The sequence below is a fragment of the Vitis riparia genome, chromosome 6 (assembly GCF_004353265.1).
Source record: "Vitis riparia cultivar Riparia Gloire de Montpellier isolate 1030 chromosome 6, EGFV_Vit.rip_1.0, whole genome shotgun sequence".
Taxonomy (NCBI): Eukaryota; Viridiplantae; Streptophyta; class Magnoliopsida; order Vitales; family Vitaceae; genus Vitis; species Vitis riparia.
In genome coordinates, this window is record NC_048436.1 from 22,304,501 (window position 1) to 22,320,953 (window position 16,453).

The 16,453-nt window shown below is 33.3% G+C and overlaps 1 protein-coding gene and 1 long non-coding RNA gene across 3 annotated transcripts; one reads left to right on the forward strand and one right to left on the reverse strand.

Annotated features, from left to right (window-relative positions):
- Nucleotides 1–761: 761 nt before the first annotated feature.
- On the reverse strand, nucleotides 762–5,073 carry LOC117916065 (pheophytinase, chloroplastic). 2 transcript variants are annotated; one of them, XM_034831876.1, is made up of 8 exons: nucleotides 4,717–5,073; nucleotides 3,805–3,897; nucleotides 2,456–2,667; nucleotides 2,123–2,267; nucleotides 1,969–2,041; nucleotides 1,684–1,830; nucleotides 1,446–1,571; nucleotides 762–1,304 (listed from the first exon to the last, which is right to left on the reverse strand). In XM_034831876.1, the coding sequence occupies exons 1-8, from the start codon at nucleotides 4,962–4,964 to the stop codon at nucleotides 1,221–1,223; spliced, it is 1,128 nt and encodes a 375-aa protein (XP_034687767.1). In that variant the 5' UTR covers nucleotides 4,965–5,073; the 3' UTR covers nucleotides 762–1,220. The 2 variants fall into 2 exon arrangements, with proteins under 2 accessions (XP_034687767.1, XP_034687770.1); XM_034831879.1 differs by having other exon boundaries at nucleotides 3,758–3,897; nucleotides 4,717–4,805.
- A 4,057-nt stretch (nucleotides 5,074–9,130) lies between these two features.
- On the forward strand, nucleotides 9,131–15,470 carry LOC117916538. The gene is made up of 3 exons (XR_004651575.1): nucleotides 9,131–9,332; nucleotides 12,143–12,248; nucleotides 13,936–15,470. It is a non-coding gene; the product is annotated as an uncharacterized LOC117916538 (long non-coding RNA).
- Nucleotides 15,471–16,453: the final 983 nt, after the last annotated feature.

Consider the following 16,453-nt stretch of genomic DNA (forward strand, 5'->3'; position numbering starts at 1 on the left):
GAGGTGGCGACTGAATTCAATTAAATATTTTCTATTTTTATACTTTCTCCTTTTAGGAAAATATTTTGACTATTTTTCCTCCCATGCTTTTAAAGAGGAAGAACATGATCAAAACAGAAGAGATTTTGCGAGCTCCAATAAAGTTTGAATAAGATATATTTATAGAACTTCCGTTGAAAAGAAAAAGGTAAAATAATTTGAAGATTTGAAGTTTTTTTTTTTTTTTTTTTTAAATTAGGGTTATTTATTTCTCCCATTAATTGAGATTACAGGTATTAATCCAAAGAAGATTATTTGTGAAACAAAATAATAAGGTTGTAGGCCAAAAAAAAAAGAAAAAGAGAGGAGGGTTGAAGTGTGCATGAAAGATGGGTCCACCATGGAACCGCCACCAATCAATTATTAATTCCCATGTTAAACATATTTTAAAATCATAAGAAAACCCGTTAAACTCAAAATAGACGATATTTATACAATCATTATAAAAACTTATTGCATATCTTCATAAAATGAAATCACCTTGCACAACTGTGTTCTGAGTGCAACCCTGTTTTCTGCAACAAGTTACATTACTTTTAAATATGGTAGGAGACAAGAATGTGAAAAGCATTCGTCTTGATAATTATGTTAATCCGGAATTTTCGTGACAAAATTAGTAGTTTTGATGATTGATAGGATGATGGTTGAAGGCATTCATCATTGCCTCTTAACCACCATTGAAAGTGTTGAATGTGAACATGTACCCCACAGTTGCTGTAATATAAAGATGGGACAAACAAATCCAAAATCTTATCCAACATAATGATGCAGAGGAAAATTTGTTCAAGACTGTTACAACAACCAAGTGCTTGTCAGTCTACTTAATTCCAAACCGAGAAAGTTAAACAGGCCTAACACCCAGATTAGTGTTGGTTTAAGCTTTGTTTATTATACAAGAACGGTGTAGAACAAACAAGATGGGGCTAAAAGATTGTTCGAAAATGTACTGCTGGTGTGAGCTTTAGCTTTCCAGGAATCGGTATGAAATGCTGTATTCACTTTAAAGTATGCTGGCTTCAGTGGTAATGTTGTGAGCCTCTGCCTTCTAAGACTTCAATCAACTTTGAAATGGATCAATGTTTGTATAAGAAGTGGTCTGATCAGCAGCAGTGTTGAGAAATGGACATCTTGAAGCGCCAATGAATAGCAGTGGATCAATCTGACAAGGGATCAGATGAACTTCATACAGAAACACTAGCTTTAGGTGAGGCATGGCGCGCTACAAATGACTCAACAAGCGGGTTCACAAGATTAGGTGCTTCATCCTACACACACACGCACATACATTAACAGATGATCTTAGTCAGAAATCATCACAAAACAACAAGAAATCACAGCCTTTTCTGCATACTAGGTCCCAGATGACAGAGAGAGAGGGAGGGAGAGAAGGAGAGAGGGAGAGAGACCTGAGGGCAGTGGCCAACATCAGGAAGGACAATGAAATCTTCAACAGAATCAAATTTCCCATAGGCTCTTCCAAGCTCAATGGGCTCCCATGGATCCTTGTCACCCCATGCTATCAAAACAGGGCACTGCAGTGAACAGAAAACCAGGAAAAAGGCACAAATTTGTTTTGTCAAAGACGATATCTAACAGAAGGGTGATAGTAGTTAGCATACAAGGCATACTTTTCGAAAAACTGACCTTTACTTGAGGTAAAAGTTCCTCAGGAAGAGGGCCCCCTGAGTAACAAATGAACTCTAGAAAAACATCCACTGCACCAGGCTCCAGCCCAGGGAGAAGGATCTTCTGAACTAGTTCCTCTGTCACCTGTGATGTGTCATGGTAACACTGGAACAGAATTCATCAGAACGAATCGAGTTCTTTGTGAGGCCTATGCACTCTACTTTCTTCTACCGATGACTTGTCTATCATCATCCCCTTTTAAACAGAAAATCAAAATACATCCATATCAACATAGAGGAATACCTGGCAAAGAATACTCTTCACAGACTCTGGTGTGGCAACACTTCTGTAGAAGAATCTGCCCATAGCGGTGTTCCTGCCACAATAGCATGACTACCTAAATTCCAGAGATCACGAGCTCACAACTCTGAAGCATATAGAAGATAACCCATTTTACCTGAGCAAATTCTGGAATGATCTGATAACCGGTTTTCCATACCAAGGCTGCTTCTTGATATGAAGCATACGAAGAGAGATATTTAGAAGCATGATGCCCTTACAGATCTGTGGCTCCATAACTGCTGCCTGAAGGCCAACAAGTCCTACAAGAAGACCGTATAAAAATATTAGCTTCTAAACTTTCGAATGAAATTCTGTAAATTCACCCAGTTGCTGTAAGGACGAAAGAAACACCAAAGAGGACTTGGAAGTAAAAAGGACATGTTTAAGAATCAAAACCAATAGAGGAGGACTAAGAACATAAGAACCAAATATTAAAAAGGGCTGTCACCTCCAATGGAATTGCATATAAAGAACGCTTCATCTTTGACCACATCAGTACAGAAATCGTTTAGCTGGGTGGCCCACGTCTCGAATGTATAGAAGTAATCAGCTCCAAAATTGCGAGGATTTGGTTTGTCTGAGTAGCCATAACCAATAAGATCAATTGAGTATACCCTATGAGATTTTGCAAGAACTGGAACATTTTTCCTCCAATGATCACTGTTAAGAGAATTGAGTGAGTCACAACTACTGATATATGCACATTCAAGATGCAGTTATAAGATCTGAGAAACAAAATTGCAACAATCAACAGTTCATATATGGCAAACATGCAAAGGCTATAAACTTAAGTCCTGGCCTTTTAGTAACATTACTCTGCATCAAGGACCAGGTCTGCTCATGGTTCCTTTCCTTAGATATGAAATCAATCAACTCAACATTTCATTTTTCATGATCTGTGATGTAAAGGGATAATTGAAACATGACCAAAGAACTACAAATCATATGGTTTTCCATTGATCTGGGTCCTTTTATATTACAAGCCACTGTAAGGGATGCCTCAGAGACCTCCCCACCAGTGTCACCTCCACCTTAGCAAACAGGAGAATGTTAACATTCATTGTAACTTCCCCTCAACTTTCTCTGCACAAACAAACATGATCAAATTTTAACTTTCTAGTTCTCTTCTTCTGTTCTCTCCTTTGGTTCATTATCTAGTGTGATTTTAAATGTAACACAGTGTCGAAGGGTTTCCGAAACCTCATAAACGTTAAGAGCATTTTTGTAAGTTAATAAAAAGATCTTAAATTTCAATTCTATACCAATAATCTGCCATTCGCTAAAGTAAGCCTCAAGTATTGCAGCATGTGATTCATTCCTTCATCAAATTGTTGCCATGAACCAAGAGCCATTTTGCCTCAAGCAAGCCAGAAGACTTGAGCTAAATTTCTCTTTTGAAATGAAAGGTCATAGCATATGATCTATATATATGTTTAGAAACAACAAGTGCTGATAAACAAGATTATCATAGGTTCAAGAGAAGGAAAAACCAAAAAAGGTAAAAGTTCAAATTGTGACACTGCAGCCTATACATGAAAATAATCACAAGGCATGATATTAGCCAAAGGAAAAAGGAACCCAAAGGAAGAATCTAAAATGTAAGTTGATGTCACTCAAACTACTTTGTAGGTTTCCCACCTCTGTAGAAAACATAGACCACTCCAAAGTTGAAGTTTCCATGAAGACAAAGAATAGAAGACATGACTATGAATAAAGCAAGTTCTTGGTAAGCAACCTGTGTATTTAATACCTAATTAGCAGTCTGCTAATGAGAAGCAAAATGTGAGTGATGTAGACCTGTTTGCTCCAAAACCATGAACTAGAACCAATGCAGGGCCACTGTTCCCCGCACACTGATAGCGAATCGAATAACCCCGCCAGTTCCATGTGCTATAAAAACAGCAGAAATCACATTGAAAATTTAGCAAAAGAGATTGATATAACTTTACCATCATAATCAAAATTTTACAATACTAAAATGTTGAATAACATGAAACCAAGGCTCTATGCAGTAGACCTACTTCACTGATCAACCAACCCTAACTGTGCCACATCAGCAATTCTTACTACATTTGTTCTGTGAAACCATTTACAATTTTGCTTAGACCTATAAAGAAGTAAACCTCATTTATAGAAATAATATGATTTTTTTTTTTTTTAACTGATAAGTAAGATTTTCTGATCAAGGAGAAAGAGAAAAGAGACATTATGTCCGCACTCTATCAATGAAACAAGCCCAAGTCACAAAGGGGAAAGGAAAATATATGCTATACCAATTGGCAGTAAGTTGGCTTACATGATCACGTTCAATAAATTCATCAAAGGGTATCATAATTAACTTACAAGTTTTTTGAGAAACGTCATAATCTGTTTGGCAGCTAAGAAACCAGAGTAAAAGAAAGAAAACATCCAACTTCGCAATATTTTAGTTCTCCACAAACAGAGCTAAAAAATGTGGAAGTTCCAAGTAAATTTTCCTTATCTTCTCTACAATTTTCTTGTCAACCAAATAGAGCTTAAATGTGCCCTTAAAATTCAATCTAATTCTAACATATGGTACTGTTTAATTTTCCTTTCCTCCATTTTCTCACCAACCAAACAAAAACCTATCCAAAACACTCAGATACACACCAACCCAAATCTCAAATCAATCCAAAACCCTCAAAAGTATGAAAAGGAAAGAGAGAGAACATCAATTAAAAGCATTACCAGCTCTGAACCCCAAGTTCTGGGCTGTTTTTCAGAGTGTCCCGAGATGAATCATCGACTGAATAATCATTCAAACGAGAAAAGACGACAAACCCATTTGGTCGAAAGCGTGAAAATCTGGAAATGGAAAGTTTTTGAAGATGGGTTTTACCAATATTGATCGACGGAGCAAATTTTGTGGCTCTTTGAATAGGAAAATCAACTTTTGAGAATGGTAATAGTATTGTTGGGCAACTGGTGCTTGCCATAGCTTAATTTGATGAGAGAAGGAGAAGCGATTTACAGAGAGTTGAGGAATAAAATAAGTGATAAAACAATCAAAATTCTGGTGGTTCCTGTGGAATTGGCTGAATTGTTGGGCTTTGTTTCTCCTGCAGGGTCTGTTTGGCAGGATGCTCTCTAAATAATAAAAATAAATAGATAAAGTTAGTTTTCTATTTGCTGATCATTTCGAAAATTATTTTTAAAAAATAGTTTTTGAAATGAGTCGTTAAAGAATAAAGTCACTTGTGAATTATTCTTAAAAACAAGGAATTATATATTTATACACAATGTAAAAATTCTCCAAATATTGATCATATTTCTTAAAAAAAAAAATAGTTTCAAGAATAATATCCAAACAGCCCTTTTTCTTTAAACTAGTGTCGGTTGTTTTTTTTATTAAATGAAAATTTTAGATAATGTTCAGTTTGTTTATGTTCTTTTAACAAAAGTTTTTTCATCTACCTTTTATGAAAATGTTTAATAGAATAATATTAAAAATATTTGAACATTATTTAGAAATTATATTATTTAAAAAAAAGGAATAAATTGAACAGGATGAGGGTGAATGAATGATTTTTGTAATTTATGGGAATATTTATTTTAAAATTAATAAATAGAAAAAATCGAAACCATCCTTAATTTTTGCCACATTAGTTCATTGTGTGGTTGTGTAAATTTGGCACATGGGCCTTAAACCTCACATGGGGCGGCCCAAAATTTTGATATCCGAGGCCCATATTTAAGCCCTGCCTAGCCTTCATACGCCCAACCCAAGTCCAGCTCAACCCTCACCCAAACGTAGCCCTTGCCCACAAATCAAAAGAAAAAAGAACCCAAAAAAAAAAAAAAAAGGAAGACCCATTTTTTATAACAATTTCTGAGAAAAAAAACATAAAAATATGTTTGACAATAAAAAGAGAAAGCAATTTTTTATTCTAAAAACAAAAAAACATAAAGCTTTTTTTTCTTTTTAGACATTTTTGGTTATTTTTAGTTGTTTTTACTTTTTCTTTTTAGGAATGTTTTGAAAAATAATTATATAAGCAAGAAGAAAAATTTAAAATAAATTATTATAAATATAAATTATTTTTAAATATATTTTAAAATATAGAAAATAGGTTAAAATTATTTCAAGTTTTAATCATATTTAGGTCTAGAATGTTTGATATCAAAAACAGTTCTAAAAATTATTTTTTGAGAATTATTTAATGGTAGAAAATAAAAAATAATGCTTTGATTGTCAAACGTGTTTGTTTTCAGAGTTGTTAAGCCTATTTTCCATTTTTTATTTTGAAAAAAAAATAGAACTATTCTCAAAAATAATATCAAACAAACCCTAAACAATTCTCAAAATTGTTTTTGAAAAGAAGTGTTGATTAGATTTAACAGTTTTGGGGGGTATAAGGGAATATCAGTTTTTGTAGAATTGAAGAATGAGGTTGAAATGTTGGTTTGAGAATAGGGCAGCAAAGAGTGGTTGGCAATAGAGCAAATTTTCCTGCTTCTGTTGTTGGGGAGAAACCTAAATCAATCAATATATATTATATATCTTTCATTGATCGGACGTTTTCCTGTCATATCAAATGTTCATTCTTACCAAATTTCCCTGTTGACTTTCTGCTGACCAACTTCATTTCTTCCATTGTTGTTAATATATTTTTAAAAATTATTTTTATCTATAACACGTTATTTTTAATCTTTTTTTTAAATATCATATTTATATAATTATTTTTTTAAATAAAATAATTCTCAAAACCTATTTTTGATTAATCAAGCATGCTTTCTTTCTTCTTTTTTTTTTTTTTGCAAATATAAACAAGATGAATCTCAAAACTATTCTTCAAAATGGTTTTTCAATTATTTAGATGATAAGACAATTTTAAATTTTTTAATTTATATTTAACAAATATTGAACAAAAAAAATCTAAATATGGGTTATTTTTTACAATAAATTTTAGAAAATATTAAAATATATATCTATATATATTACCACCTTTGTGGAAAATAAATAAAATAAAACAAATAAACGAAACTATTTTTCATATTTAAGTTTTTAAACAAAATTTTATTCACCAAAATAATTTTTAATTATTTTTAAAAACAATTATTAAAAACTTTTTTTTATAATTGTTTCATAACCATTTCCAAATTGACACTTAATCCCATTTTGCTAGTCAATTTTAAAATGATTTTAAAATATTAAAATAATTTTCAAAAATTATTTTTTAGAATTGTTTTTAAAAACAGCATTATTTCTCTCGTGAGTCAAGCAACCAACGAGTTTTTCATACGAGAAATTTATTAAGTGTTTTTTGAGAACACTATAATGCAATTCGGATTAACTAAGAAACAAACAGGGCCTTACATTTTCAGAGTTTTGAGGGTGCTAGTGTTTTGTAAAGTGGAATTTCAATTGAGATTTGATATGGAGAATGGTAGGTCAAGCCCTTCAAAATAAGGGCTTTCACACTTTGACTGTGGATTATTGGCAATTGGGTGTGAGGATAAAGCTTTGATTTTTCCCATTAATTGTGTGCCTTCAATTTTTGAAGCAATGTCTCTCAATAATGTTATAGTATAACCGTACAACCACAATACATTGAATCTTATATATATATATATATATATATGGGAAATTCTATGGTATGCCTCGGTATTTTTTTAGCCGTTGGATGAAAGATATTAAATCTCAGCCATCCAAAAGAAAATGAAAAAATGAAAAAAAAAAAAAAAAACTGGGTACCTGTTGTCTCCCCCACTCAGCCCATTTCCCGTTTTATTCCTTCTCTTCCCTCTTGTTCTCTCCCTCTCTCAACCCCTTCTTCCCTTTTTCACCTCTCTTCTCCTCCATAGCCAACCATCTTCTCCACCATAGTCGGCTATGTTCCCGAGCTCTCATCTCCACTCATTATCCTCCAAAATTGCCTATTGTAGCTGTTGTTCCCCATCTTATTCTCTCACCCATTTCCCGTTTTCCCCCCACTTGTGTCCCCGTGCTGTCATCTCCACTCATCATCCTAAAAAAAATGGATATGGTACCGAAAAGTGTTTTTCTCTATATATATATATATATATATATATATATATATATATATATATATATATATAATTTTTAAAAACTTAAAATATTAATTAAATATCATATAGTAAAAAAGTTAAATAACTAAGTAATTTTTTTATATTTCATTATAAATATTAAAAATATTTTATTATTAAAACATTAAATAAAAGAATAAATAAGTGTAAATTAAATTTAAATTTTATATTATAAACATATTATAATTGAAATCAAATAATTAAATTAATTAACTCTATAAAAAAACCTTGAAAGTTTGAGCAAATAAAAAGAATTTTAAAATAACATATTTATAAATTTAAAATCTAAAATAGGTTAAATGTGTTATAATTATATTAACATGTTTAATAAGCTGGAGTGTATTAACGGATTAAAACCATGTTAATAATTTTAATGGGTTAGAATTGTGTTAATAAGTTATTCATATCCATTTATTCACAATCCAACTTAACTCACTTATTAAACCAGTTGTGGGTTATATCATTTTATCCTTATAATAAATGGATCATATTTATGAACCCAACCCGACACAACCCATTGTCATCTCTAATTATCAATAAGATTATATTTACTCCTCAATGTGTGTATTAACTTAGAGTAGTAGTAATATAAAGTAATGCATAAGAAATAAACCCATAAAAAACCCTAGCAATAAGAAATTGTTGTACTTATGTTTGAAAACAAACCATTATAAAAAAGAGCCAAAGCATCAAAAGGGAGCATGGGTAATAAATTTTGTAGCAAGAAACTTGGGGTTTGGGACACCAGTCCCAAAACTGCAGGGGTACCACTACCCCTAACTCCATAAGCTGATAGGCAGTTGAGGCCTTAACCGATGGGACTGACCAAAAAGAAGAAAGGTTGGTCTGTCTAACGGACAAATTTTTGACCCCCTCTCCTCACCGGTAAGAATGTTTGGTCGGGCAGATTCAAATGGGACTATTTGCGGACAACCCAATTGAGAAAACATAAAATCCAACGGTCGGTCCAACCAAACTACCCAACCATAAGGCCAATTTTACATGCTTAGGGTCACAAACCGTGTTGAATATAAAGAATTTCTGAACTCCCTTTGATGCCCAAGAGCTCTCTTCCCTGTTTCTATCCCTTTTCCCCTTCTCTCTCTTTTTCTCTTTTCTTCTAAAAAGTTTGGGTTCCTGAGATTTCCATGACCCCATGTTCACCATTGTGTCCTCATATGCCACTGCATTTTGCTACAAACGATAGAAGAGGCTTAGAAGTTCTATAAGTACCAAAGTTTCTTCGGGTTTTTGAGGTAAGCTCTTTTCCTTCTTGAAGTTTTGTATCATATGAGAAATGCTAGTTCTTTTCTTTTCATTAGTCTACTATCATTGGTTTCGTGCTCTCTATGAACGAATGGATATATGCAACTACTATCTTTTGCGTTTATGTTCTTTGTCTATGAAAAGATAAAAAAGTTTCTTTAGAAGAGTTTTTTCAAAAAATATTAATCAAAACGTTTAATTTTTTTTTAGTTCATTACGGTTTTAGAAGTAGAAAACCCTACTAAGAAAACAAAATCAAAACACGATAGAAAATTTCATGCTATGACACATTCAACAGGCAAAACAAAACCAAAAAATTATACTTAATAACAAATTGTGACATTACTTAACTCGATGATGAACATATTCATTTCTTTGGATTCTTTTAGGGTTGTGCCAATTATTCAGTATTAAGGTTTAGACTCATTTTTGTTTGAAACGTTGTCTTTAGGAATTAAAGAGGAATTAAAAATAAAAATATGAAGGACCCAAATTTATTGTCAAACTTAGTAGTTTATTGAGTGAAAATAAATAATAGTAAAGTGTCATTTTTCAACCTAAACCCCATATTTAAATGGCTACAAATATTCAAAGTTTGTCATCTTCACAATTAATTAAGGTTTTGTTTTCATTTGTCAAAAAGTTAAACAAAATCATTACCAAAATACCCTTTTATCTATGATAACAAGGAGATTAAGCATCTTTTCACTATAAATTTCTAAAGTTTAAAGAGATGATTATTACTTGTGTCCATTCATGCAAACAAGAAAGCAAAATTAGGGTTTTATCACCCATCATTTCTACCAGAAGTCACATGCCTTCCAACTCCTTGGGTGGTCCATTTTTGTTATCTTCTTTGTCTTTTTACCCTTTAAACATGGTATATTTCCGAAGTATGTTTAAGAAAACCACTTCGATGGTGGTATTCTTATTCTTTTCTAATGTCAACTCTGCACAATTCTTTGTCCTCTCCTACCGTTTTTCTGTACATGCATGTTTGGTTTGGAGCAAATTTTGGAAGCAGTTTTTTTGCTTCCAAAAGCAAGAAAAACACTTTAAAATTGCAGATGATGATCTCTTACATGGAAAGTGGGAATTGATGATATGATGATTGTAGAAAGGGGGGAATCTGAGGGTCAAAGGCTCCACCTACTGAGAGTCAACCAACTACCAAAGTGATCAAGTAGGAGAAGAATGGTAGTTAGTTGAGTTGAGGGTCAGATATGAGACTGAATATTAGGTCAAACGTCACAAAATCTCCTCAACCACTAGATTTGTTTTTTGAAAACAAAAATAAAAAATGAAGATGAAAACACAAATCTTTGTGTCAGACAGTTGGGAATCCATGGTATGGTCAAAGGCTCAAAAGTGGGATTAGGTTGTGGCCCAAGTGTGACCCAACCCAGTTGTTTGGGTTTTGGGGGCCTGGGCCTGGAGCCAAGATATGTGTGTTGGACCATTGGGCTAAGATGATTTCCACCAGGTAGACTGGCCCAATTCTCATCCCATTGCACTTGGATTCTAAGGTCTTCTTAAACCTAGGCACACTTTTGGGATTCCATTTGGATCAATGAAAGTATCAAAGAAACAAAAGTGTAGAAAGGATTACAAATTCTCCTGATTTATTGTGAAATAATGTGAATAAAACTCAAATATAAGTTTTTTTAAAAAAAATTATATACTTTTAGGCTATGTTTCGTTCTTGGAAAATTTAAGGGAAAATGCAAGAAAAAAAAATAAAGAGAAAAAGGTAGAAGGAAAGAAAAAATAAAGAAAAATAAAACATAGATTTAAAGTTAATAAATTATTTTTATTTATTAATTTAAACTCGTTTACTTATTTTAGATCATTGATATAAATATTAAATAATTTAGAAATGCATAAGTTTTTTACTAGTTTTGATTATATTTGATTTTCTTTTATATTTTTCATAAGACAACCAAATATGAAAAAAAAAATCATTTTTTTAATATTTTTTTCTTTTCTTATTACTTTTCGAGAACCAAACATAAACTTAAATTCTTTGTTCCTTGTACGAAAAACCAAGAAAATAAATAAATTTGAAGAAACATGGAAGAGAAACTTGTTAAGTTTATAAACCCATTTTTTCTCTTCCTTAACTTTTTCTTTCCTTCTATTTTTTTGTTTTTCTAACAATTTAGGCTACCTTTGGATCTTAAACATACTAAAGAAAGAAACAAAAAATGATTTTTTAATGTTTGGTTTTATCATAAAAAACACGAAAGAAGATCAAATTTAATTGAAATTAGTTAGAAACTTATATACTTCTAAATTATTAAATCTTTATATAAAAAAGTTAACATAATGGAAATAAATTTAAAGAAATAGATAAAAATAATTTATTAACTTTAAATCTATTTTCTATTTTCCTTTGCTTATTTCCTTTTATTTTTTCTCCCTATTTTCTTTTCCTAACATTTTCCTTCAACTTTCCCACATGATGAAATAATTTTGGAAAACAATTGATGAATCTATCTACTCTATATATATACACGCATGAGAGGATGTTGTCTATATATCTGGTAAACTTTCTATATTATTGGTCTATTATATAACAGCTTAAATTTTTTATGACTTAATCCAACACAATACAAGAGTGCATGCGCACTTCTCACAAGAAGGTGGTAAAATGTCATACTTGTACACTTTGTGCACATGAACACGAGTCTTCTACGAAGGCAAAACATATGTAATAGTATTAGGATGAATTATGAAGATGATAAGAGGCTGCTTAAATCTGAAATCTTTGTCAAGTTGTTGATGCTGAATCATGGTTCAGGAGTGAAAATGCGGTCAGTCTTACACACTAGAGATATTCCGATTCAGGCGGAGTACTTCAGTTGCAGAGCTTGGGACACATCTTGGTCCACCATACATGACACCTAGTAAGTCATTTTCATCTTGTGTATTGATGCTTTATTGTTCTGCCATGCATGGTGATATTCATAGAAACCCTAGTTTGTGATGGCTCCTCTCTAAAACACTGCCAAACCAGTGAATATGCTCAATTCTTCTAAATTCTTCACTTGATTTATATTCTTTTGATATGAAATATGAAAAGGGTGGCACATGTACATTCTGATGAACTCATAGGAAACTGATATTATGGTCGTAGACTATTGAAAAATCAACCATAAAAAAAAAAGGATAATTAGAGTGTTGCATTATTCCCATTCTTGATATGTATGAATTCTCTCCGTGATATGAAACTCTTGATGAAGGATTTCATTACTAGTACACATGTGTGTATATATATAAATTTCTTTGTCATGAACTTTATTGAGGTTCTGCAAGTCTAATTATTTGGATAACTCGGGAAATTAGGCACATTGTTCTCAATGGTATAGTGAAAGGACACTCTTATAGCCTAAGAGGAAACCCTTAATTGATGATCTTTTGAGACTATGTTGAGCAATGCATTTAGTTAACTAAGCCCTGGTCTCAAGCATATTCCACTGTGTGAGAGGAACTAGTAGGAGTAAGAGATACTCTAGCTTGAGTCCATGCATATATATATTAATTGGAGCAGTAATCTCAGAAACCCTAGGTATCAAGTAGACTACCAGAGTGATCAAACTAAGAAGTTTGTTGCCTAGATAAGGAAATTGAACCTGAAATACTAGTTTATACAACTTTTTCATAATTAACATCACGAGAAATCTGCAAAGACGATAATAACTTCATTTAGCATATGGATTTGAGTGTGCCTGCATCAAGAAAAATTGTCAAAACTGTGCTGGTTAATCAAACTTTGAATAAGTTATATATATCCATGCTGCTTAGAGTCTGCCTTATAAACACTATATACATACATACACATCAATATTAGTTAGGATCTGGTTTCACTTTCTACAAATGCATATCAATATTATATTGATAAGGATTTGGTTTCCATTCTTATAAATTCATTCATGGAAGAGTTCTTCTCATTACCTGTTACATAGATATTATCTGCTTTGAGCTCCCCGCCTTTATAAATGTCAAGAATTCCACCTAATTGAGTGAGATGTTGTAGTTTTAGTACCGGAGAATTTTGTAGAATGTCGATTAATTGTATCAGGTTGATTATGATCATAAGAAAGGGATTGCTAAAATAAAAGTAGTTTATTGATCATGCTTCTTCATTTCATATGTGATTTCTAGCACTGGTTTGCTGTCCTTGATCATTTCTTAATTGGCATATCTTCGATTTTGAAAAATATACTTGAGAAGATGATGATGAAATTAGTAAGAAATTAAGGAAATGCATCAATTGCAGAGCTTTCTCTAGCTTTTATCCTTTTGAATCTCATCACTAAAACTAACATGCATGAATATTGGAGTAAATTACCATGAAAAACAGTATGTTTTTGGTACGTAGGATTGAAGGAATTTTCGGAATTTGCATAAATATTGTGATGAACAACCGTGCTAAATTCAAATTCTTGATCGGAAGCGAAACACAATATCCTTTTTCTGAATCCATGATTCGTTCACAATACAAATAAAGCATACTAACACAACAACACAACCACATACATAAATTAACAACCCAAACCCTAGAATTCTTATTAACTATATATCTCATTGCAGGGTGTTGAAGCCAAATTGAAGAACACCGGCTGTCAGAACCGCTTATCAGGTTGATCGTTAAACCTCTTGGAGTGATCGATTTGGCTAAAAGCAGACGTGGAAGACATGACTGCAGCCTCCCAGCTGGTACCGAACCCGAACGACTGGATTGAAGAAGTAGAGATCAAAGCATCGGAGCCCGGTGCAATGAGACCACCATGGTGCTGTTGTTGGAGATGGTGTTGTCCAGGGAACACATCCTCATTGATCAATGAGTTCAAAAATGAAGAGAAGACATCATCGGTGCCACAGTTAAGGTCATCGTCTTCTTCGTTGTTGCTGCTCCTCAATCCGGTCCCGGAACCATCCGAGTTCTGGATATTGGGACTGCCATCATTGCCAGCTGCCCCAATCTGATACTGATTGTCACTCTTGAAGTTCCCAGCTTCCTTGTTGGCTGCTGCTTTTTCTGAAGGAGAAGGATTAGGGTTAGGGTTAGGGTTAGGGTTAGGGTTCATAACAGCTTTTGCCTTTGAAGAAGAAGCTTTCACATCAACAGATGATGAATTAGGGTTCAATGGCTTATGGGTTCTCGGATCTATTCCCTGGCTGATCAGCTTCTTGCTCAGGTGTGTGTTCCAGTAGTTTTTTATCTCATTATCCGTCCGGCCCGGAATTCTTCCGGCAATCAAAGCCCACCTGAAACCCCATATCCGAAAAAACCCTAGTTAGCATCCAAACTGCATATTCCTGCTCAAACCGTACGTCAAAAACCAAAACCAAAACCCAAATCCAAACTGCATACATTCAAACCCTAGAACAGAAAAATGAAAGAATATATGAGTATATAAGCAAAACCCTAAAGCCCGAACCCCAGTTGAAATCCAAACTGCATTTAAATTCAAACAAATCACTGTGGAGATTGCAGCTCTGCAGCCAATACACAAACCCTAACCTGTTGCCGAGAAGTCGGTGGAGGCGGAGAATGAGATCCTCTTCATCGGGGGCGATCTGGCCGCGCTTGACGGAAGGGCGGAGGTAGTTCATCCAGCGGAGGCGACAGCTCTTGCCGCAGCGGAGGAGACCGGCGCGCTTCGGGAGGGTGCGCCACCGGCCTTCTCCTTCTTTCTTGATGTAATTGGCCAGAACCTCGTCTTCCTCCGGCGTCCATGGCCCCCTCTTCAATCCAACCTTGATGCAGCATGGTGTTTTTGAAGAAGATGAAGGTGGAGCTGATGCTGAAGATGCATTCCTCATCTTTCTTTCTTCTTTCTCTCTCGTCTTCTCTTTTCCTTTCTTTTTTTTTTTTCTTTTTTCTCTCACTGATAGAGCTGATATTGGATTCACCTCTCCCTGCCTCTCTCCGCTGGACGTTGTTGTTGTTGGTAGTGTGTACAAAGGAAACCTATCCTCACGCTCGCTTGGACAGCGAGAAATAACGCGCGGAAAATTTATTTTCTTTTCCCGGAAAATTTACAGTCACTGACACTGCACTATATCCTCTGACAAACTGCACCTTAAGAAATTTTCTATTTTTTATTTTTTTATTTTTATCATTTTTTACTATTAAATAATTTAAATCTCAAGACCATGATTTTTTTTGTAGAATTATTTTTATATTTAAAATAAAATAATTATTTTTGAAAAATAATATTGATATTTTAAATTTTTATTTAATATGAAATAATTTATTACAGTAATTAAAATTCCAAAATAATTTATCTATTAATTTTAATTTTGAAATTGTTGTTTGAATGATTTGTTTTGAATGGGTTAAAATTGGATTTTGAAATACATTTTTAAAATAAATAATAATTACCCAAAAATGTTAGAATAATGTTGAGTGTAAAAAATGGAGAGTGGGGACACGGTCTGGAGTTGCGCGTGGGCGTGTGAAGGGAGCTCAATCATAGGTAGTGATGAGTGGGACCCACAAGAGCACATGTCTAGATAGGATTGTGCAGTGGGGGGCTGCTGTACTTCACACACTGGATAAAAACCCAACGTTTTAGGTTTATGGTTTTTATCTCTCGTTTCTGGATTTTATGGGCCGGGCCCATATTCAGACTGTGGTTACAAAATTTATTTGGGTGGGCCCACTTCTCCACAACATCACCACAATTATGGGAAAATATACTTTTTCTTTGGCACCTTGAAATTTCTATTTTATGTATGAAAAGAAAACATAATATGGAAAAATATATATTCGTTCTTTTAATTATATAATATTTTTTATAAAATTAAAAATATTTATCTACTATGCAATTTGAGGTTTCCTTAACCAAACTTAATAAGACCTAAGTATTTGTCATATGTTTCTAGTGATAATTATCATTTGAAATAGGAAGGCGACACAAGCAAGTAGTCAAAAAGTTACCAATTCTTTGGGCAACATCCCTGGAAATGGTGACTGCTGTCTCATATTCACCAGCAGGTCCAATCTGGCAATGGAGGTGGGCCCGGTGGCTTGCCTAACTTAAATTTTTTGAAGACAAAAAATAAATATAAAAATAATTAATTGTTTTGCAAGAATTTGCAT